Source organism: Pithys albifrons, chromosome 1, assembly GCF_047495875.1.
Source record: "Pithys albifrons albifrons isolate INPA30051 chromosome 1, PitAlb_v1, whole genome shotgun sequence".
In the NCBI taxonomy this organism is placed as follows: domain Eukaryota; kingdom Metazoa; phylum Chordata; class Aves; order Passeriformes; family Thamnophilidae; genus Pithys; species Pithys albifrons.
In genome coordinates, this window is record NC_092458.1 from 25,003,607 (window position 1) to 25,028,927 (window position 25,321).

Genomic DNA, 25,321 nt, shown 5'->3' on the forward strand with positions numbered 1-25,321 from the left:
GAAGATAGGGTGTTGCCTGCTCTGAATACAGCTGGGCCAAGCTGAACGGTTTCAGTCTGCAGCTCACCACAGGCTGCTCACCACTGCCTTCCTGTAAGATGTGACCGATCATCACTCCAATCACTGGCACAACTGCTGGTGTAGCTGCTTCTTAGGTCAGGTCAGTTAGAAAAATACAGAATCCCTCTATTAGAAGTGCTGGAATTCATCTGGATCATTTTGACTGAACAAAGCTAGGAAAAGACCTTAAGAGCATCTAAACTGAGCAGCTGAGGGAGTGGAAGGGGGTCCTTGGGGTAACCAGATCTGCCAGGCTCAGCTTTAACTAGAACAGGATGTGTAACCACACTGCTGTCCCCTGCCTTATGTCAGAGAAGATGTTTCTGCTGGAGGAAAGCAATTCTTTTTTCGTGCCTGTTCAGGTTCTCTCAGCTGAGAAAGCATCACAGTTTCCAGTAACTGTGGTGGCCTGTCCACTGCCCACTAAGCTAGGATCACAAACGATCCAACACCTCAATTTATACCAGCAAATATGGAATGTTCCTTATTGTTACTAGTCTGTACAGGATTAAAAAAAAAACAAACCTAAAAAACCCACACAAAACCAAAAGCAAACCAGTCAGCCTCAAAAAAGAAACTCTACAGTGTTTATGATTCCCTGCCTCATCAAGCATTTTACCTTAATGGAGTATGACACTAAGAAAACAAAAACAACCTCTCTGACCCCTTCATGCTCTCCAATACTTATTTTTCGGGGGGTTACTTGGAGGGTAGCTTAAAAATGAGTTAATACCTCAGAACTGCTGAGTGAGGATGTCTGTCATGGACAAGCATCTCTGCAACTGCTGGTAGAAACCCAAACCTGAGCAGAGTGCCTTCCACTACAGCCACTGCCTGAGAGCTGTGACCTTTCAGTGATCCAGCTTTGTCCCTAATGCACTGCAACATGCTCAGAACACTCTGTTTGGAGGACAAATGAGTTTAATGAGCAGTTCCATTCTGGGAGACTGCCTTGCCAGTATATTCTGGGTTATGTGGTTCATTTCTTAAACTAAAATATTCCCTAGGAAAGAAAAAAAAAAAGAGGACAATTCTTGGCTGCAGGGTGGATACAGAAAGGTGGTTTTCCTAAATAATAAATTAGGTCAGTCTTTAAATAAATCATCTCCTTCTGCCTGGATAAATATTTACCCCTTCCAAACTAATATTAGGTTTATGTGTGTCTCAACAACTTTGTTCTGTTCTGGTTTCTATTAGGATTTCTGGAGTCAGCCATGACAGAAATCAACTAGACAGCTTCAGGGGACTAAAAAAAAAGGAACACCAAAATAACAACACAACGCACTTGGCTTCTGGTTTTCAATAAAACCAGCCTCTGTTAATTCAGCAGCTAGGCAGCACACATTTTAAGGTAAGCTACTTCCCCAACAAAAATGACAGCTGCAACAAACTAAACCCAATAATCTCTAAATGGAACTTTAACACTGGAAGTCGGTGTGCTGGTTTAAAGGTGAACCAGCAAGGGAAATGAACTCACCATGAGCGAGATTATAAGTCAGAGGCCAAAATTTAATAATGGTATTACAATAAATACACTGACACAAAGGGAAATTGCTTTCAACTCACAAACCCCAGCAGTACAACCCAGTGTCCTGGGGCACAAACCCAAAGGGGTTTGTTAGCCCTTGTGCTGAGACCCGCGTGGTTCCCCCAAGTCCAAAGCAAAAGGAAGTGAGAAACCTGTCGGTGCAGGTGATAGCTTGTAGTCTGGTTGAGAGTGGTGGTCTCCTCCTGTTGAGGTCCTGCTGCTCCTCTGGATCCAACCAGAGGTTCCTGAGGTATTCTTACCCATCACTTATGTACCCTTAGGGAGCACCCAATCCCTCCCCCTGGGCGGGGACTCACACAATGGGTGATTAACTCTGGGAGCCAGGGGGTATTGTTGAACCATTGATGGCCCATTTGCAGCCACAACCCCTCAGGCTGGGTGTGAAGGTGTTAATGGCTCCCTGGGCAGCTGCTGCTAATGGTCCATTGTCCTTGGGGAATGAATAGAGGGGGCAGAATACACAGCTTTGATCACCCTCACAGTGTTAACTGGTTCCACCTGTTAAACTAGGACAGTCGGGAATTTGCATTTTGAAAAACAGCTGATAATTTATTACTAATTGAATATTAGAGGGGCCTTATCCTTCCAAAACCCAGGGCTCCAAAAGGCGGTTGTTTCAAAGGCAGGGAGACAAGCAGTATTTGGAGGGCACAAGGCCCTGCTGTGTGGCAGGCTGTCAGCGTCACCTGGGCTAGGGACAGAACCCAGGGAACAGGTGTGGAACTACTAGAGAAGCACAACTGGGATTATCTTAGAATGAAAAATTAAAGGGAGAGCTATCCCACAGCACGCTGTGAATCTTAAAGATGCCTGATGGCAGACACATTGTCATTTTCAGAAGTTAGATGCTTTTTCACTTGACAGCAAATTTTATTTCAAATTGTTATTGCCTAATGATTTTAGTTCATCATAGAATCATGGAATGGTTTGGGTTGGAAGTGAACTTAAAGATCATCTAGTTCCAACCCCCTGCCAGGGGCAGGGATGCCAATCACTAGATCAGGTTGCTCAGGGCCCCATCCAACCTGGCCTTGAATGAACCTGGCTGTCATCCAGAATGAAGAACAGCTTCAAGGTTTTCAGTGATTATTTTGTGTTCATGAGACAGCTTTTGGTTTCATTTTGAGCTTTTAAAATTATCTAAATCAAAGAAACTTTCCTAACTATGCTTGGCTTTCTTGGTGAACAAAACAAAGTCAAGAGAGTGGCTCAATTACTTCCATGAGAGCAAACTTGAGAGGAAGAGAATGGATGTTTATCCATGAAGGGGTAAGTCCTTGGACAAAACCAAGTAAGTATAAAACTGTCCATGAAAAAGCAAAGGCTGAAAAGAACAAGATTTCTAAGGAAGCAAAGAAAGGAACAGTAGGGCACCCTTCTCATAGCAGTAGTCTGTGCGAGCAGTGCAGGCACTTGAGGGCAGAGTGTGATGCACACACGAAGGAGGCACAGATAACAAGGACAGAGCATCGTCAGCCACATTTTCTGAAAATTAAGACCCTGACACTATAGCGAACCCTGGGCTTCTATGGGCAGTTTCTGCCCCCATTGAGCTCAGTGAGGCAGTGATGCCTGTGTCTTTCCAGTCCCTTATTTTCCAATATGCTGAGCACCAGCAATGTCAAACATTTGACAGAGGAGCTTATCATCAGGTATTGCTGCAATTCACAGCTTCTCCCTCTAAAGGCGAAAGGCTAACAAAAACCTGAGGAATGGAAATTTGAACATTTACCTTTGAATTTTAGGACAAAGAATAGAATTTTCTAACCTCTATATATTCTTCCCCAAAAATGGGACATGTAAGAGCAAATAGGTCTTGTACCACTAAGCCTTACATGCAAGAAAAGCCAAGCAACAGCCACCTAAGTCAGCTAAGCCCTCAGTGGCTTTTATGATCAGAGTTTTGAATGTAGGGTCTCTTGTTCTGAATCAAGTACAAAGCTGTACTTGTTTATCCTTTCTGCTACAGTGTGTGCATAGCTGAAGCAGAACAATCAGTCTGAGGAAACATTCCTTAAAAAAAACCCCAAGGTTTAATTTTTTTATTATTTAAGAGAGGGGAGAAAAACAAACATGCGATTTCAGTATACGCCCCAGCGCTTTTTTCCAAAAACATTTGTATTTGTTATTAGTTCAGTAAGTATGTTTTGCTGGCCACATCAAAGCTCTTTAATTTATCTGTAATCAATCTGGGGTAAGCTTGTAAGAGAATACCTTTTTTTTTCCATCAACTAAAAAGAGTAAGCAGGAAAAAAAAATCCTAGATATCAAAACTCATCAAGTTATACTTGTTTTTGATCTCTTGCAGCTCCTTAAAAGTAATTTTGGAGAACAAAGTGCTCTGCTGTAAGATTGCTTACAATTAAAAATATTTGCCATTTATTTTCCTTTCAGGAAAGTCCTAGCGCTTTATCCCAAACTCACTGAGGTTTTTTGCAGTGATTTTCTTGGGCTTTGGAGCAGATCTCTTCTGCTTTCAGATTTCTGTCAAGTAATAGGCTCTCCAACAACCCCTACACTCCTATGCTAGGATGGGTGGGAATGGGTTTGATCTCATTGTGCTCAGAATGTCTTGCAGAATGTTTGACACTGCAAGTTTCCCCCTATATTAACAACTGATTAGCTGTTAGGTAAAATGTATCCCCCAGCAAGTAGTGACAACCAAATACTGTGCTAAAGTAATAAAATAACATGTCATTTATGGTCTTAAAATATGACAAATAGATTCATTTTATTTACTTTAACTTTTCACATTACTTCTAATGCTTACACATTTACCATGCAAAAAGAGGAGATTAATTCTGCATCTATCAGAAATACCAGGACTTGTGCTGCTATTTAGTACAACTAGGAAAAGCCTCTGGATCTTTTGGTCCTCTTCATAACTTGGATTGCCACAAACAGATTAAAAGTTAAATGAAGAACTTTGCTTTGTAATCTGAATAGATAATGTGCAAGTATGTAGGAGAAAAATCTAACTAAATCATGACCTTGTGAATGATGGGGATAATACTGAGTCTCTATCCCATGAGTCAATTTAACTCATTAAGAAAGGATGGGAAATGACCCGAACAAAATTTAACAGCACGAGGCTTTCTGGGGGAGGTGATGAGGCAAGGAAAGAACAAGATTCACTGCTTAAGACCTAAATATAAGCAAAGTTCAGATGGAAAACAATGCACAAGTTTTTCATTGTGCCACATCTGGATGATTTCAAAAGGGATGTAGTAGATTTGCATTCAGATGAAATCTTTAAGACAAGATTTTCCGCATCGAACAGCAAATGATGCAGAAATCTTTTTTAAATGTTGCATCCCATGTCATGAAGAAAACAGTTATCAGACAACAATTCTCTTGGTATCACTAACTGTAATCTGTTTTCCATGGTGCGTTGCCTGTTGTTTTTTTTTTTTTAGGTTTTGATCAATTTTTGTAGCTGAAGTGCCCATCAATACGAGCAACATGCTATGCTCCAGCATGCAGGTCTTGAAACTACTTGTAAATGACTTTATTTCTAGTGACAGGCTAGAAATAGGAAGCTGCTAATTTGTAGGAGAATGCTTTCAAAATTCAGCTTCCCCTCTTAATTAGGAAAACAGTAGTGAAATTAGGCATTTGTAGATGGTGATTCTTAGAATTACTGGGATGACTCTGCAATCTGAAAGGTTAAAGCAGCTTTCTTAGAAAACACCTGCCATGTTATTACTGGAAATAGTGCATTTCTACAGCAATTTGCACACTAATCACTTACTATCTGAGGAAAGTCTGACTACCACTGTTGCTCCTCAAAAGCTGTAATGAGATTGAAGCACAGTGTGAAGACAAAACTTTTACAGATAGTTGGAACACTTCCATTTTCTGTTTATTTGTCTGGCATCTCTCTTTGTTTGGTTGTTTGGGTTTTCCTTCCCCCAGGAGAAAGCTACTAAGTACTCTCTGGAGGAAAGAGACTTAACTCATCATCCTTACCTGTTGAGTAAGGACCTCTCTGTCTAAGGCATGCTGCATAGCCCTCCCTACAAGTGCACCTCACAAGTCTACTCAGGCTGCATTTCTAGAATAAACTTAGAGCTTCTCACTTCAAAGAAACACCAAAAACCTCTTTTGTTCAACATTGCACTGTCTGGAAATAAACAATGACATGACAGCAGTAAGTGTGATAGCAGAATGATTGAGTACAGGTTTGGAGTTTTTTTCTAGCAGAATGTACTAAATAAGATTTTATACAATTGTCATATTTGTAAGGTTCCAAAATTGCACAAAAGGGTGTTAGGAAAACAACTTAGCTGAGATGGATCAAAATAGGAGAAGTGAACAGGTTCAAATGAGCAGACTGTCTCATAGTCTTTGTAGTGTTCAGTCTCAAAACTGGAAGCAGTTGCAGTCCCAAACAAAAGTCAGCAGAAAAATTACCATTTCACTTTGCCTAAGTGATAGCAGAATTTTTTGCAATCTGTGTTATTTTTTATGTGCAAGCATTTCTCTAGTGAAGTACAGATCCAGCGTTTTAAGCCTATTGACAATAAGCTTGTTTTTTTTTTCTTTCATGGAACCTATGTGTAATGCCTCCCGCATCTCCTGGGATTTGTAGATGCAGGTGGAAAATTACTGCTGGGTGCATTTCAGGAGATGTCCAAGAGCACATGGGCAGATTGTCAGAGCTGGGGAAAGCAACAGACTCTAACACTGCTGAGTTCCAGCTTTCAAGCACTTCTATACTTGAGTTGCTATAACCCAAAGCACTTCTACAGGCCTGGTAGGAAAGATGTCTTTCAATTTCAAAGTTTTGATCTTGTACATTTGTTTTTCTGGATGCATATCTGTTTTGAAAAAAGGTAAAACTGTTCCTTCTTTTCCCTTCTTATTTAAAAACTTGCCCTCCTTTCCCCTCTCCTCCCTGCACCATGAAGAGAAAAACAGAAGGCTTGGAAAGAGGGAAAAAATGTGCCACTATGACCAAAAGAATCTAGAGAAAGTCACACTTGGTGCAAATTTTTCATGTATGTATTTCTTCACAGAACAACAGATCTCTACCAACTCTTCTGCAATCTCTCTTTCCCTTCTGCATAAAGCAGAACATTAGTATTGGTCTAAATGGCCTAACTATAAAATAGTTATAGAGGTACAGATGACATCAGGGGCAATGGGGAGACTCTTTGAAGTATGTGACATTTTCAGGTATTTTCCCATTTTATGGAGGACACCATTCTGCAGGGATGTCAATGTTGCTGAAAACAAAAATGCCTATATATCTGGTAAGGGAATGCTTCCTCTAGAATCATCAAAGCTTTTGCCAGAAAGACTTCAGCACTGACTATTTGTAAATTTCAATTTCCTAATTATGGATGACCACTAACAGCAGTTGGGTATCATGTTTCTTTTAAGAAAACCTGAAGCCGCACCTTCAGTTTTGTGTTCAGTTCTGGGCCCTTCAGTTCAGGAAAGATATTGAGGTGCTGGAGTGGGTCCAGAGAAGAGCAACAAGGTTGGTGAAGGGAAGGCTGAGGGAGCTGGGGTTGTTTAGCCTGGAGAAGAGGAGGCTCAGGGACACCTTATCACTCTCTACAACTACCTGAAAGGAGGTTGTAGCCAGGTGGGGATTGGTCTTTTCTCTCAGGCAACCAACAGCAGGACAAGAGGGCACGGGCTTAACCTCTGCCAGGGCAGGTTTAGGTTGGATATCGGGAAGAAGTTCTTTACAGAGAGAGTGGCCAGGCATTGGCATGGCCTGCCCAGGAAGGTGGTGGATTCTCTGACCGTGGAGGTTTTTAAGGTGAGACTGGACGTGACACTTAGTGACATGATCTAGCAATCAGTGTGCAGTTGGTTTAAGGGTTGGACTTAATGATCTTGGAGGTCTCTTCTACCCAACTGATTCTATGATTCTATTTAGGAAATGTAAGAAGATCTCCAAAGTTATTTTTTAAAAGGACACTACAAAGGGTTAACTTAGTATTTTTCCTTTGGCAGTAGATCTGGGTGAACTCAGACACACTCAAAGCTTTTGAAAGCCTGTGTTTGGTGGGTGAATGGTGGCAGAGGTACACAGGCAGAAAGGCTCCATTCACCAGTAACACGAGGCTGACATTGGAAGGCTCCCATGGCACTGTGCTGATGCAGGACTGGGGGTGGCCTGGGTCTGGACTTGCTGCTGGGTTTGCTAGCTTCAGTCACACTTGACAGGAAAAGTTAAAGTCTCTCCAGTGAGAAATGAACCATGACAATTGCTAGAAAAACAGCAGGTGCACTAACAAAATTACAGGAGTTTTGACAAAATTGGGCCTATAATGGAGCACAAGATTTGGTGGTAATAAGCAGCTTAGCGATACACATGAGAAGAGCTGCTTCAGAGAGAGACATCCCCGCTTGTATAAGGCAGCATAATGCCAGTAATTAGGCCTACAACTCGATAACACTTAGGTTAAAACTGGTAGTGATATTTAGAACAAACAGGGGATGGGTCTGTTAGCATGACTCAATTTTCTTATCATCTGTAAAAAGGAAAAATACTGTCCTGTTAAGACCACCTTTATGCACATCCACCTCCACCCTCCTGGTGATTTTCATTTCACCTTATTTGAGCTGTCCAGATATGAAGGAACTTATCTGCTCTACTTGCTTGGGTTGTCTTCACATCAGATATCAAGAGGGGTGAGGAGGGTGAGTCTTCCTAGCACAAGATGGATAGGGCCAAGAGCTCTATGCAGATGCCCATCTTTTTGCACAGGCAGTGTGTAGGAATAAGAGTTTAATGGGATTTTCGAACAGCTGAAGACATGCAAGAGAAATCTCATGCTGATCTAGATGGTTTCAGAGAACACCAAGCAACTTCAGCAGTTAAAAAGTTTAGCTGGTGGATAACAGAGGCTAATTCATGCCTTACTCTCACCCTTTCTGAAAATCCCAACATTTCCTCTGAGCAAATATTCACATACAAGTCCTTTATTTTGCTGAATAGAATCACAAAATGGTTTAAACTGGAAGGGATCTTCAAAGACTACCTACTCCAGCCTCTCAGCCATGAGCAGGGACACCTTCAACTCAACCATGCAGCTCAAAGTCCCATCCAACCTGGCTTTGAACACTTCCAGGGATGTGGCAGCCACAGCTTCTCTGGGCAACCTGTTCCAGTGCCTCACCACCCTCAAAGTAAAGAATTTTTTCTTAATGTTCAATCTAAGTATTTCAGTTTAAGACTGCTGCGTAGTCCAGTGCCAGCAATGTAAAAGAATTTCCCTCACTTAGCAGGACTTCATCTGAACAAGTTTTCCAAAAATATTCTTCCTTCTTTTCAGTCTGATGACATAAGTGATCCTTGTGCCCAGGAGTTTGCAGAACTCCTCATTACCTACAGTTAAAACCTGTAAGACTGTTGAATGAGAAAAGTTTCTCATCTTCTGAAATATTTTCAGAATAAATCTGCTAAAGACAATTTCAGTATCACTCTTTCTGCTTCAAAGTATTATTTTATTTGACCTTTGGAACAAGTATTTCACAGGATTATTTGTAGCTGGGGAACATGATGGAAAACTTGAAATATTCTCTCGTATTGTGTATGGTTTTGGTCACCGCAATATAAGAAAGACATTATGCTATTAGAGAGCGTCCAAAGGAGGGCAAGGAAAACAGTGAAGGGTAAAAACTCTGTGAGATAAACCATGATTTTTCCATTTTGAAGACTGACTTTGGCAACAGAAAGGGTTATGCAACTTGCTCAAGATCCTTTTGAAGACCCTAGTGGAGACCTGCTGACTCCCTGTAAGTGTCATTAAGATTCAATACTGTCCTCTTTCCCCAAATGATTGACAAGGCCTTTGAGCAATTTAGCAAGAGACACTAGACCAAACAAGAATAGAAAAGAGAAGGCAGGAGGAAACATGACTCTAGCAGCAATGGGATACTTAACTGTATTCTGGATGAACAGGAAGAGAACAGTAGGTGCGTCTTCGTTCACTGATGCCTTTGAAGCCCTGACCTGGGATTGCTGATTTTCTCATACAGATGATCTTCCCATCTTGCCGCAGGGAGAATTTATGTGCTTGTGAAGGGAAATTAGTTGGTCACGATATGGCAAAGTGTCCATCAAAAAAGAAATGAAGGGATGGATGTAAATCAAAACCACACAGAGCCCTAATTTACTCTCAGGGCTCATTTCAAGGCCCAATTACAAAGCACTAAGAGTTCATTTTTCTGACATTAGAGAACAGAACCACATTTGCCTTTCACCTTATCTGTTAATTTATCTTAACATTGGTCTTATCTTAGAAGGCCTTCTAATAATCAAATTTTGCATATTTTTTTCTCCGACAGTCTCTTCCCTAGCTGACCTCTACAGTACTAACCAAAAAGCCATTGGTTTTTCGATCTTGCAAACACAATGTTTTGTCCACAGAGGCTGGTAAAAAACACTCTGTTTCTGAAAACATGCAATCAGAAAATAAACTCAAGAATGCTGATGTAAAAAATAACTTGTTTTGGCAAGTCCAAGTATTTTGTGTGTGTGTATCTGCAAGGTGTTGGCAGCAAAGCTCATCTCTACTTCATCCTAAATATTGTAGAAGAATAAACAAAATACAAAACCACCAAATACCAAGGCCTGCCAAGTGGGGGCAAAAACCCCAAAACACACTGGTAGAAGAAAAATATTTACTTCCCAGCATCTGAAATTGTTATGAGTATTCAAGAGCATTTTAGGAAAATGCCTTTTAAAAAACCACTGAAGTGTTATTTTAATAACTGGAAACAGGAGAGAGAGTCAGTGCTATTGATGTGTCAAGTCTGGCTCTATTCTTCCTTATAGCAGGCTGAATTATGGACTGCTTGTACCACCCTGGCAGACTGACCTCTTTGTTAGCTATCAGCCCTCTCTGTGCAAAGAGAGTTCAAAGCACAACATCAGAAGTAAAGCACCTCTCCTGGAAATGTAAAATCAGGACCACAAGTTTGAGCTGGCCAAAGCATAATCCCAGGACATGATGAAAATATTGGATTTCCAATTTCTTGGCTGTTGTGTATAGCCTGTTCCCAGTACCATAAAAACACTGATTATTTCAGTCATCAGTTCCTGGAGTCCTTGAAGGCCTGAAGAACAAGACATACTTCTTCTATTTTATAATGGCTACCCACTCAGTGGCTGTTTGCTGGCTATTGCTCAGAGGTTTCTTGATAAACAGCACAGCTATGCAAAACAGACAGCTCTCCCAGCATACAAACTGCTAACTTGCTAAGTGTGTCACACTGTCTTGACAAGACAGCAAAACTGTCACCCTGGCCATTTTCTCCTGTATCCACTTGGCTGTAAAGCAAGCACTGATGTTTACAAAATGCCCTTTGCTTCCTTACAGACAAACAGCTATGACTCCACTCACATCCATCTTAAGACTTATTAAACTCCCAATCATGTTTTTAATATTTTCTCAGTCCAAGGATTGATCCTTTGATGGTGCTGTCTACCACACTGTGTAACCTCACTATTTCTTCTTGATTAGAATGTGTATGTCAGCTAGGTTTGCAGAGTCTTCTGAGGTGGGAAATAATCTCAAAATTCAAGCTGGAGGCTTTTGAGCCAATTGCTGCATAGGCAGCTTTCCTCTCAAAGCAGTGTGACTATCACAAAATGTTGGGTGCCTCATGTAGGCTACCTAACAAGCCTTACTGAGCAGCTCAGAGATGTTACCCTGAGTAATTCTGCGCTGGGCTCTGCCCACATCAACACGGCAGCCTTCTGCAGTGCCAGTACAGACCTCCTTGCGGGGCAGAATAAATGTGCCTTTGAGTTCCCCACACAAATCAACAGGGCCTGCCCTTACAACAGAGACAGACATCAAGTATGAAGCCAGTGACGTTTAAGGCCATGGGAGGTGAGCCTGTAAATCACAAGGAGGGTGTCATATTGACCAAAGGAAGGTCTGACGTGCAAAAAGTGTCTTATTCTTGAAAACCAGGTGAAAACTCATGGCTCAAAGAGTTCTGTAGATTTCTTGCAGGGTAAACATTACTTTGGAGCATTAACTGTCTACACCACTGTGGCACAAACAGGCTACTTTTTTGAAGCTTCATAAAAGTCCTAAGAATGTTGTGGTCCCTTCCTAAGAATTTAAAAGCAGTTTTTTTACTTAAGTGTTCAGTAAAAATGGATTCAGATGGCAGAAATATGGTAGAAGGATAACAAGTTGAAGTAGCACTTGCTTACTCCTGCTTTACTTGAATATCTAAAGTCTATATCGAGCTTGTTTAATTTGCTTTTCAACTCTGTATCATGAGACTCCTGATAATTTGATCTCTACCGATGTGGTAGACCACATCTATTATCTACATGTGTCTTAAAAAAAACAAAGGAGTGTTTTGACAGGGTTCTACTTCTTACAATTTACTTTTTGATGCAAAGTTATTTAAGAAACAGTGTTTCATGAACTGCCAGTAGTGAGAATAATGGTTTACTATACATTTGGTCACAGTTAAGCTGAAATAACCCTGCAAAATTACACACAGTCACACAATTTGTATATGCTTTTCTCAACATTCTTACTGGCTTTTTTCAGTCTAAGAACAATAAATTGGAGCAGGGTGCAGGGTCCCAAACTCTCACTAGCTCTGCCCCACCCACCCTGAGAAAACACTTAAGTCATGTGAACTTGGCCATGTTTGAGCTGACAAACTCTGCTACTAGACAGCACAGTAGTAATGGCCCATATTGCTTTCAGGGAAACAAGTACCTCTGCAAGGTACTCTGAAGGTGTTTAGACATACCAGCTGGGACAGCCATGCTTCATGCTGAATGTGTGATGGATAAATACACCTTTTACAGCTGAGACTTTTAAAGACTGGCATCCATGTAATCAACTGCACAGGAAATAATAATTAAAAAATACTCCTTTTTCTGAGCTTTGTCCCTTATTTGACTTAGACTTGGGCAAAAAGATAAGAAGGTTAAGATTTCTGAGTACCTGACACATATTACATGTCACTTTAGAGCTCCCACTAAATATCCACAGGTGTGTAGCACCGTAATAGAAGTTACAGCAAACACTGACTGGGAATCCTTCTTTCACAGACAGTATTTTCATATTGTGCATGATCTCCGTGGAATGACCTGCTGTGAAATCTAACTGGAACTAATGAGTTACAAAAGCAGATCAGAAAGGAGTTACACATCAATGAGGACACATCCCACAGAAGTCCTGGACATCTGGATGTATTATCAGTAACCAAAAAGTAAGAACTCTGCTCCCAAAAGATCAGCAATCAGGTTTGCATCTTGTTTGAATACTGCTCCACTAGCAGGGGCAATGCATCATTGGTCTTAACCACTTATCTCTGTAGATATGGTTGTGTTTCTAAACTTTCTGCCAGCGGTAAAAAGTATGTTTTGTAGTTTTCTTGCTTAAAACTTTTTGGTAGGGTGCAGCACCATCAACTCAGGCATGCTTTCTGTAAATGCAGACACTGGTTAAAAAAAAAAAAAAGCAAACCAAACAAAATCCAAAATCCAAAAACCTTTATAAAGGTTGCCAGATAGGACAGCCAAAGGGAACGTTATTATGACTAACAGGCTGGATTCCATGCACAAACCAGCTATTTGTAGTGATAAAGCAAAAAGGTTGAACAACTGAGGACAAGACTTCCAGATGTCAAATGGAAAGTTTCCAATTTAGGAGCAGCAGAGGAAGACTATGAATTAATACGGAAGGACCAAATTAGCATTATAAAAATCCTCCATGCCAAATGAAATGCCATTGCAAATAAACTCAGGAACTCTCCTCCTTCTCTTCTGCTCCCTGCATTCCAAGGAGCATTGAATTTGGAATAGCCACAGGGAATTTTAGAGAAATCTTACACTTAAATGCAGTGCAAAGGCTTTGAAAGGTAGAGAGACTGTATTTTCTTCAAAGACACTGCTACTGGTAGTAGATTCTTCAGTACTTCTGTTTAAAAACAAAGTAATGGTTTGGACTTAAGTTTTCTCATTAATTTTATCTTTAGTGAAATTGGTAAAGATCAGACCAATTCTTCAGCAGTTTTGAAATGGGGGTATTAACTGATGATTTCAACCTTTTTATTAACCAGAAGAGAAAACAAACACACACACAACCTCCCCCTCCCCCCGAAACCAAACCAAACAAAAAACCACCAAGCAAAATAAAAATACATTAAAATTTAAATGCTTTGCAAATACATAAAATTCACCTAGACTTCATTTCACTGCTACCTTTGTTAGCTCCACACACAGAGACACTGTCAGTCTGGGGATCCTATACTGCAATATTCTTTGCAGATGGGTCTTAGTGGTCTTACATACATTTTTCTGGCATGAGTTGGCAGGTATCAGTCCACTGTGGTTTTCCTCAAGTTGAAGATATATCACAGATTGTTCAGTCCATGACAGGGATTGTTAGACTTTAAATTGGACTCTCGGAAAATGGGTGCACCCATCAGCACTAATAGACTGACAATTGCCTCAGCTGTGGTACAGTTTTTCTGTTGAACCTGCATTTTGGAAATCTCCCATATGATCTGACAGAAAGAGGAATTCTCACATGCAGCCATGATTCTGACACAAAAACCAGACAGGTACAGGAAACTGGTCTGAAAACAAATGAGAAACATATATAAGGAAAAAAACTGATAGGATACACTACACTTAAGACTGAAGGATCAGGAAGAGCAGAGTGTCTAATGCTGCAATTAGATTAACAGCATTCGGCACTTTTAAGACATCAAACAGTGGCTTGACATCTTATCATGCTGCACCTCTTAAATGGTGGCATGGTATAACTGCATGAGCCTACGCTCCCATATGGACAGCCTCTGAAATTCCAGCACAGAAACTGGTAACCAAAGGTAAATAAGTAATACTCAAAATTAGCAGAATAATTTTACTGTGATTTGATCTCTGATCACCTACCACTATCACCTGCAGGTCTGAATGTCTGATCCTACTGGACAGAAAACAGAGACCAATAGCCCTACATGGTATTTGTGAGACACCTGACAGCAAAGTCCCACTTTCACTCTTGTAACATCCATGATTACGTCAAACACACAACCACACTCTGCATTTTAGAGACACAGCTTGCAAAGGGGTATTAGTTGACCTAATATTTAGGTACAGAACTAGGAGCCTCCTACCTTATGTTTCAACATTCATCCTCAAAAGTTGCATCTGAGGTTAAAGAGTAAATAACATCCCAAAATACCAAGACTCCTCCCTTTATGAGGACAGCCTGAAAAACTCCACAGAAACGCAAATGCAATCAGTCATTCAAAGATGAAAACTATTGACAAGAACTCATCCCTTACATTGTTTGCCAGCACTGAGATAAATTATATAAATATATTTCACAAGTGTGAATAAAAAGTGAATGGCTATTGCTGAAGGCAGAATGTGGCAGGAGATGAAGCGGTGGATACCAGGTTATCCCCTTCACCTGACAGATGAACATACTTGCATCTGTGATTCTCAAAGCATAGTTCTTCAATAAATCAGTAAGTATATGGAGCAGGACAGGCTACTTACTCTTCTACAGTCAAAAAATCATATGGACCATTAAGAGGAATTAAAATCTTCTCAGTTTACTAACGGGATTCATCTTACCTGAATTTATTGGACCTCTTGACTCAAACTTACCTAAGGTAAGCATCTCAAATTCGCTGGAAGGATTTCCTTCTCTCCCAAACCATACAGTGCTCTCCACTGGTTTTGGCACAAGCACAGATGACTCGGTCAGACTGGACAGATACCTTTTAGCTAACAGACATATAAAATAAATCTCACCTCAAGAACATGATGAACTCCTTTAGGAAATACTCTTGTCAGGTCAGAGCACCTAATTAGCACTTGAGAGGGCTTCCTGCCAGGGAGCAACAATCAGCCGCTTCTTTACAGGGAAGACAACTAATGGCATATGCAGAAGGGTCAAAATCAGTGGCTCTATCAGGAGATAAGTACCAAAGTACAAGCTTCTCTGATAAAACAGAAACCTATGATAGCAAAGGAAGGAAGATCAACATGCTCTCAAACATGCAGATAAAACCAATACGGGTCTTTATTCTGACAAACAGCATAAGATCAAGCTTTAGCTTCCCAGCTCTGCAGGTATACAGCAAAGGGAAGTATAGCAAGGAGAAACGACAATGAGAACATGGGAATCCTAAAAAGGGAGAAAAAGAAAACACAGAAAGCATCTGAACCTCCAAATGTAAGTGTAGGCCCAAGAAAAATAATGCACTGCAACTGAAAAATCAGACCTAGGCAAATTCTATTTGATTTCTTATAAATCTATTTTTGCCCAAAATATATTACAGTTTACTGAACTTCCTGAATCTCTAAGGGTTTGTATGTTAAATTTGCCTGCTAAATTTGTTCACTGGCATCTCTTCTGAGGCATCTTACTCCATGTTTAGGTTCTGTGAAGATGCTCACAGATGTATTTAGGTGACTGCTGTTTAGCCCTTCCTGTGTTGGCCTCAGTATTTTGGGAGATTTCACAACTTTCACAATGACTTGTTAGTGAACACACAAATTCAGCTAACACAGCCAAAACAGCCATGTTCAGGTTGCTACTGGAAGGCAGAAAGGTGAACAGACAAGGGGCAAGCACACAGGTATACAGCTGTGTGACCCACATAAAACCCAGGAAGCAGAAGGTGATATACGAAGGCAAAAGACCTATGCTTACAAATGCTATCACTTCACAGTGGACTTTCTATCCAAAAGGTCAAAACTACAGAAAAACGAAATATTCTGCAATAGTGTTGACGCCCTCAGTGCTAATGTATCAACACAGATATGTAAGAACTGAAGAGCAATTTTCAGTCAAACATATAAACTCTTCTTTGAAGTAGGTTGGTATTTCCAGGCAACCAGAACATAAAACCAAAACAACTGACCTCCATGCCTATTAAAACAAATCTCCAGCACAGTCTGCATTTATGAAACGACTGGGCATGATGTAAATGTTGGCCTCTGCACTGAAGAGAGCGGCCTACTTGTTACTCTAGAGAAATTGTGGTCAGTCAAGAATAAAATTATAACAAAAGAGCAGAGGAGATGAAAGATGTTTCCCACCCTTGAAAAGACATGCCATTCCAGTTCAAGACTGTCCTTTAACCAACATGGCCTGAAGGGTATGGGCTGACCACAGCAGAGATGTTCATCTGCAACACTTCTGAAACAGGGTAAAACAGTGCTCCTGTTGGAGCAAAGAACTAGATGGTAGTTTGCCAGCTCAAAAAGGTTGGGTATCCCCACCAGCCCACAGGACAGAACACTATTACTTGGGTGGCTAGCAGCTTTCTGTGGGCAGGCTGCATAGCTATAACCTAGAAAGAGTGAAAAAGACAAAGATGTCCCCCTCAGCTCACATCTTACAGGCACTGTATGCTTTTAGTTTGAATCCCCCTCATTCCAGCTTCCTGGACACACAGCAAAGATTAAATCAACTCATTCTGAAACATACAAGTCGTCTTCTTAAAAAGAAATCTGTGGTTTGCTTTATGGAATCTTTCACAACCACTTGCAAATGTACATTTCCTCAGTTGAGCTCCATATAAGGGCTACTCAAATTTCTCCTTTGCACCTCCTCTCCCCTGCACATCACCACTAGCACCTACCTAGAAAAAGCTGTTAGCTGGCATCTTTCACACTTCTGCACTGTGCCTGCATTTTGGGGGTGAGTCAGCCTGCGTGCCTGACACACATCAGAGAAAGCTGCTGCCAATAACGACACAAATTTACCCTTAAGAGGTGAGTGTCCTGGCATCAAGGCTCTTCACTTTATACCATACACTGAAACACACTCTTCCTGTCCCACTGCATGGAGACTCCCACTGTCTTGCTTCAACCTTCTGGCGAGGCAGTGCTGCTGGGTAGCAGAAGGGTGTGAGTCTTGTTTCTGCTATGGATCTCTTCTGAGTGCAAACATAACTGGCCACTAACACAGCTGCATTAGTGACAACTTCCACGTGAAAACATGAAGGCTGAGGGTAAGCCATGGAAACTGGGTCATGTCCCCAACTGTGTGAAGTGAAACAAACTGTTCTGCTTTTTACAAACTTAATTGCTTTCAATATATGTGATTGCTAAAAACCAAGCCTACAAAGCATAAATCCGGCAAACTGAGCATAACCCTGAAGCTATGCATCTGGCTTGCTAGCTGCACTGACCTTACTCTGTATATACACAAAAGCTACACATACACAAAAGGCCTGATATTGCAAGGAAAGCTGCTCTTGGGCAGAGTGACTACCCTGCAAATTGGGAGCATGCTGGATTACATGGCAAGAGGAGATTTGGCACTCAAACTTCTATTGCTGCATCAAGGTAAGCAACCTGCCCATCCATAAGGACTATGCAAGCCTGGAGGAGGTGTCTGTAAAAGTCCTAACCAGTGGCAGGGACCCTTTGTATTTCTCTAGTAAGTACTTATGGAGAACTAGTCTGCTAGTGGGAGGAATGTCCAGGGTAAGCTATGCCATGCTTGCTAGTAAGCAGTCCCATAAACATTATTTTGGCATAGTTGTCACGGGTTTCAATTCTGATTTTCAGTTCTTCTGACTCAATGATGCATGAAAGGTAGAATCTGGAATCACAGTATCAGGCAGGGCTGAACAATGCATGCAGTTCTTTCCTCTTGCATAGTTTCTTTGGAAATGCACTCTGACACTATGGAGTAGAGCTGTTATTCTTTTGGCCACCTCTAGCAAAAATTATGGTCTCAAGATAATAAAGACACGTGACAGCAAGGAGATCCGCACACAAGGTGGCCATCTATAATTCTGGGCTGTGGTCTGTTTAGCATAAGCGATTATGGTGTCTCTCTGAAGCGTGATGTGTAACTGCAAAAATTAATTTGGGGACATCACTAGGTCTTTCAGTGGAGATTAATAGCATCTTCTTTGGCAGTTAGCCAGAGGCATGTGAAACAGCCTACACTGGCTCTCATGACATCCTATACAAATGAAAGAGTTTAGTAAAAAGAGGCAAGCATTTTTCTTTTTCAGTAGAGAAGCTCAGGCACTTAGAAAATTTGCCCTACACTGAATAACAAATAAACTGCATACATACAGTTGGACAGAGAGATGGGTTCTGTGCATTGCAGCTGGCTACATCTCAGAAGATTAGCACAGATGCTTCTTACTACTCAGACAAACTTTACTGCAGGATAAAATTGCTCCCTATCAGTCTAAGAGAGGAGCTTCTACTACACCTCCCACTGAGTTTACTCACTGCTAGCCTGGCTCAAACTGAAGCAAAAGACAAAAGCACAGTAAGATGAACAGAGCCACATCTCTCTGAAATTCAAGGAGGGAACACTGACTTCAACAGATTCAGACTGCTACTTTCTGCTTTCAGCTTTCTGTACACCAAATTCACTCACAGAGGAAACTGAGTAATTCCAGGTAGTTTCCTTCTGAATCGCATCTGGTGACATTTGTGTTCTGGAAGGGATGAGACAAGCTTATTTCTCCTGACAAGAAATGGCTTAAACTGCCAGCACGTTTTGGGACTAGAAGTTACTCCAGACTGTTTGGGTAGTACCCCTCAGAGACTGGTGTTGCCAGCAAAATAAGGCACCTAAGAAGTGAAGTGGTTGCAGGGCAAATCATCATCTGCCTATTTTAGAAGCCATGAGTGGGATCTGCTGTGCCTTTGTGAGGATTTGGTAACACTGCTGTATCTTTTTCTCCAAGGCTGAAATTGCTTTCACTGGTAGGTTGACAGAAGGGAGGAAGAAGGTACTGCATTTTGGAAATTATAGGAAACATGCTGACTACGTCAAACTCTCTTCTCTCCTCCTCTTCAGTTTTGCTGAAAGAAATTAACATTTAATGTAAATAGTCTGCTTTGATAGCTGCCTGAATGCCCCACTAAACATTTTCCACACCTCAAGGGAGACAAATATCCTGTCGTAAACTGCCATTTGTCACGGATTTTCTAAGTCACAGGTTGACACAAGAAACAGTTATCGCTCTCTGATCAGTACGCAGACGCCACTACACTCATTAGAAATACTAAATACTCTTCGACTGACATAGCAAGTGTTGGAGCGTTGATTTTAAAAGCAGAGCCCTCTGGTTTTGAACACACGGCCCCTAGAAAAATGTTAACAGTTTATTTCACCAACACAGCACTGAGTCAGTAATAAAATGTAATTCCCTGAAGGGCAAGTGCCATTATTTGTTGTGATTGTAGTTATCACTATCCATCTTCTATTTACATACCATGTAAACGTATACCATACTTTGTAACAGCACACTGATAACAAAATCCCTGCTGAGAAGAGTTTTAGCAGTTCTGCTCCAGTGACAAATTTAGTTCTATAAAATATTTAAGAGCAGTAGCAGAGTGCAACCGGGAATTACTTGGAGCAACCTTTTACAAGAGCAATCCACAACTTCAATCAGAGCCAGTGAGCGCTGAAGGACAGCAACTGCAAAGAAAAAATCCCCACCCCAGCCTCCAAGTCCAAAGAACAACGCAGAAAAGTAACCAGCCAAACAAGATTTCACTATTAAAATCGCAAATTTGTAATCTCTACTCTTCAACCTCCATCCTTGTCTGATGAAAATGAGGAACAAGGAGAGGAGACTAAAATCCTCACAGGTTTGCAAAAACAATTTTCTTTAGGTTGGGCTCTAACGCTTTTGTAACTTCCCTCCATTTAAACCAACTGTGAGTCATGGCTGTGATCCAGAATTCCTGGCATAAGCACCTGTACAGAATTGAAATTCCAGGTGACCTGTGAAACTGTCCTCCTAAACTAAGTGCCTCATTTCCTCTGTACTGCCAAACAAGACAAGGGCCCTTAAAAGGCTCCACAGTGAGACCCTATTAACTCCTTCTGGCTAAGAAATCTTCCCTCTTTGCCTGAAGACCCTTACTGCTCTAACAGGTAGAACTGCAAAGTCCATCACAAAGCAGCAACACAAGCCTACAATTCTGTGTGTTTCATTCCCTGACATATGCTGCCAGTTCAAATGCAACAGCTTCTTTCAATTTATTGAAAGAATCAGGTCTTTTCCCTTTCCACCATCTGACCTTAGAAAGCAATAATCTTTTATAAGGGACTCTCCACAACATCCAGAATTACTAAATGAAAGCTGTCTTCTTTCTGTGAAAATAAACTGCATCTCTCTCCAACTTTTTCCTTCAGGTTGCATCATCCTTTGCTGTTCTGTTGTCTCATAGGTGTTGCCAACTATGAGCCATGGAATCACTGATTCAATAGTGGCTGTATGAGAATGGGTCATCTGAGTCCACACCACTGGGCAGGTGGGAGGAAGAAGGCCTGGTCTGTGCATCAGCTGTCAGGCAGTCAGCATAGCAGAACAGCATTTTCCCCCAGACTGGTTACTGACCTGATATGCCTGTGAAGGCTGTGCCAGAAGACCTCACAGTAGACTGTTTGTGTGCTGTTGAACCTTCTCCTGATGAGCTGTCCTAGGAACGGTAGGGTATGCCTACCCGTGCATTCCCTCTGTTCTGTAGGTCTTGCATCATTAAGTGCTGCTTTTATCTAAGAGGGAGCAGGTCCTTCAGCAGCAAGGAAAGCATGTATAGATCATACATAAAAAATATACATGACAGAACATACAGTATCCAACATGAATTTTACTTGGTCACTAAACAGTATGTAACACGAGGCAGAGGGCTTTTCTCTACTACTGTGAAGCAAAAGTCTCTGTCTCCATTTGCTGACTGTTGTAATTCAGTGTTATTTTGCTGTAGTCTGCGTTTGAACACTGTAGTCCATGTTTGAGGTGGCTTTCTTGCAGCTGTGTGGGAGTCTGGCAGGAAAGGGAGCCCATCACAGCTCAGAGCCCTGGCACTCGGATACATCTCATCTTGCAGAAGGCCTCTTTCCAAGCTATGAAGTACTGACCAGCAAGAGCAGTCACTGTTCCCTGACAGCCCCAGGGGAGCACACGACTGCAGCAGTGTTCATTAACTTGCCCTACCTACAGCAACATCTCTATCGAGGACACCATTTGCATCAAAGTCTGCCTTTACCGCAAGGAAGTGGCAAAGTAGGGGGAGGGAGAGACAGAGTCTGGCTTCCTCAAAAGGTACTAACACTGATAAAGGATCGGCATTAAACGGATGTGAGGAGAAAGCTGTCATTTATTACTTCCTTATGCAATACCCTTCAACGTTTTTCCAGAAACAAAGAGACTAAGAAAACAAAGTAAAAGTCACGATCAATCCCTTGTGTTTCTCCTGGCACAACACCTTTCTGAGAAAACAGCTTCTCTGAACTCACGCCCAGCAACTTCAATGACCTTGATACAAATCTCGCAATCCTGGTACCCTGTCACTCGCGTTAGTGAGAATCTTTGCTTTTATCTGCAAAAGTAGCAACTTTCTAGTCCCATCTTGCTCACTGGGGCTGGAGGGTGTTCAAAAAGGTGATTTGGTGAAGTTTAAAAAAAGTTAAAAAAAGAACAAGTGGGCAGATTAAAAACGTGGAAGTAAACTATTTTAACCACATGTTTTGATTGTATTTTTCAGTTGTGGGAAGGAAGCTTTTCCCAAGGACTGCTGCAAGTTGAAAACAGGTGAGCTGCTACTGGGGCCCAGGCTTTTGCAGTGGGCTGTAAGCACGCATTGTTCAGCTCTGCTTCCAGGCAGAGGGTTGTGCCTGAATAGGTGACAGAGCTCTTACACATGCTGCCCTACAGGGGGTTGGCCGACATGAGCCTTTGATGCAAATGCAAAGGAAAACCACTCCCAAACTAATCTGTGTAAGTGTCGCTCAGCAGCAATCCAAACTCTGCAGTAAAAGGAACAATTCTGGCTTTTACTCTGCAACAGCACAAGCATGACAAAGGGCAGTGCACTTAGCTGGGATTACCAAAAGACCACAAGTGATATTAATATCGAAGGCACACCTTTTCTCAGTCATGGCTACATTTTTCTGACAGCAGAGGGGAATACAGAGAATTGCTGGGGGAAAAGCATTCCAGAATTAATATCCCAGTTCTGGTAGTCATTAATAGTTTGAACATCTTCTCCAACAGGTACTGTTCTTTTCAACCTAGGAGACACAAGAGCTTGTTTCTTAAACTGATTTTGTTTGGAAAAGGCTAGATTAACCATCGTTATTAGCACTTTTTTACTTTCCGAGTGAAGTCCTTTACAAGACCTCCTGCCACCCATATTCCTCAACACCTGAAGAGTTCAGAGTTAAGGACAACTACAGGCAAGAAAGGCCCCAAGCAGAGGGATAGGTTAGCAATGCCTACGCATGTGATTTTACTAGGTTGCGTTTGGTATAGTTTACAGAAATAAATTCATTTTACTTGTGTTTTCATGCATGCATACCTACTGGTGCAGCAATATCCCTGGGTGGTATTTCTTATGTGATATTAATTTGTGAAATAACAAACTGAGTCTGCTGATGTTAAAAAACGCAGTCTATTCCGAGTTCTTTTGCAGCATTTTTTCCCCAGAAAACCCAGCCTATTCAGAGTTCTTTTTCGATGTTTTTTTTTCACATGCCTTTCTTGCAATAGGAAAGTTGCTCTCTGTTTCAGTGCTTACGTCAGCAAGGAGAACCCCTCCCAGACAGCCTGTGGAATTAGAGTGTAAGCTTCTTGGCACGTGTTTCATTTCTGTTCAACTCAGAAAGATCAGAATTAAAATCTGCTTTCTCGCAAAACACACTCTTCTCTCATTCCCCAGAAAACCTTAGCCTTAACCTACTAGGAGATGACAGACTGACATTCAGAGAAAAACAAAACAAAAATTCTGTAAAACTGGATTCTGAGCACATAACTGTTGATGCAGAAGTCTTTTCAGTCTCATTTACAAATACCAGGGCACTACTCTAAATGTATTGCCCAGATCATTAAAAAAATAATAATTCTAAAGGACAATAATGACATAATGCTCCATCACAAGCACTGGGAAATACCAAAGTCACAGGGAATGATGACACTTGTGGACGATAAATGAAAGTGAATGTTCAGTGGAAAGACTGTCTCATTCTTTAGAAAGGCAAAAAAAGTTTTGGCTCGCTAACTCAAACTTCACGAAACCTCAAATATCTAACTGAAATTAAGAAGCCTCTGGCCTCTATCCTTTCTTCACTCATTGAAGATTTAATAGCAGTGAGGTCTCATATTACTATAAGGAAATTAATGCCTGAAACTATACGCAGGTGTAGTTTACTGCTCACACTGGTGTTTGCATAAAGGCTTGCAAATCAAACACTGCTGTGATGCTTACATTCACTTTGCAATGCGCTGTCCTTCCTATAAAGTATAAAACACTAAGAAGCCCAGACCATACGTGTAGACCTTTAAAAAATGTTCCTTACTCATAAATCAGTGATTTACTCTGGGACCCCACCAGTCAGGGCGGATTCACTTTCACCTGTAGGTACAGGACTGTATGAACTCCCGCAGTCTAAAGAACTGGGAGACACCAGTTCCAGGGGCAACTGGAAGTTTCTTTGCACTTGAAGCGGAACCGCAAGCCCTCCACATGGGACCCGCTCCCTGCCCTCCTTCCACATCTCCGCTCGCCGGAGTCCTCGTGGCCGGCGGGACCCAGCGCCGGCTGCCACCGGGGCGCTGCCGTCCCCGGCACTCCCCCGCCCCGCCTCACCTGCTGTATACCAGGCACTCCATGTGGTTGATCTCCTTGTCGGAGCGGTAGCGGCTGTAATCCTCCCAGAGGTCCTTGATGGCGGTGACCGCCAAGATGAAGAGCACGGGGGCCAAGGCCAGCTCCGGCTGGAAGGCATTGACGGCTGGCACGAAGTTGAGGAGTGCGATGAACACAAAGTAGACATTGGCTAGGCGGTGGAACTGCTCGAAGAGGTTCTTGGGCAGGAAGGACAGTGCCGTGTATTTGGTGGTCTTGAGGCGGTTGCAGGCCAGGACTGTCCTCTTGGACTTCTCCGCCTCGGCCTCGGGTAACAGCAGGCTGGAGCGCACCAGCCGCGTCTTACTCTCCTTCTTCCTCCGCCTCCTCTTCCTCTGCCTCTCTTTCCCCTCCGGCAGCACCTGGGGCACTCCCTCTCCTTCTGCCGTGCCTTGGGACATCGCTGCCGCCCCGCTGTCCTCGCCCGGGCAGCGCGGGCAGCTCCCACCGCCAGGCACGGCCCTAAGTTATCATTCTCCGCCGCCCGCCACGGCTCTCCTTTCCTCTTCCCCTCCGGGGGCGGGCAGGGGGGGAGGAGGGCTCTCTCGAACCCGCTCCTCACCGCTCGGCCGGGACCTCTCGCTTTCTCCTCCTCCTCCTCGTGGGCCGGGATGGGACGTGGGCAGGCAGCGAGCCCAGCCCTCCTCCCGCGGGCCTCGCCCCGTCCCGGGCGCGGGGGATGCGGGGCCGCCGTGTCCTGGCCCGGGTGCAGCGCTGGCGGGCGCGGGGGCGCGGGCAGGGCCGGGAGCGGGGAGCGGCGCTTCCGCGAACAGCCCTGCCCCGAGCGCCGAGCCGCCCGGGGGGACAGACCGGGCTGTGGCACTTTTTCGGCTGCTTCTGACTTTTAGCCACGTGTGGAAAGGAGCAGGAGGTTTGAGTAAGGAAATGAAAAATTCTCACTGAAGCGTCGGCGCTCCACACCGGCCTTGATCCACTGTGCCCCAGCAGCAGCTGGTGGGAGTTTTTACCATCTGAGTCACGTCAAAATACTCCACTTTCCGGCTGAAACCGTGTGCCGCCCTTGTAGTCATCTCTGTGCTTGGCCTGGGAGACACGGCACAACT

At 42.6% G+C, this 25,321-nt stretch overlaps 1 protein-coding gene across 3 annotated transcripts in view; it reads right to left on the minus strand.

The window, feature by feature from the left end:
• ATP10A (ATPase phospholipid transporting 10A (putative)) overlaps positions 1–24,938 on the minus strand; it is a 115,073-nt gene extending 90,135 nt beyond the window's left edge. The window contains exon 1 of one of the 3 annotated variants that reach the window (XR_011696993.1): positions 24,219–24,938. Coding sequence is in view for 2 of the 3 variants with exons in the window: in XM_071547715.1 (XP_071403816.1) it covers positions 24,219–24,658 (440 nt within the window). In the remaining variant the exon portion in view is untranslated. The remainder of the gene's footprint in view (positions 1–24,218) is intronic. The other 2 variants (XM_071547715.1, XM_071547707.1) reach the window with 2 other exon arrangements.
• Between the last annotated feature and the right edge of the window lie 383 nt (positions 24,939–25,321).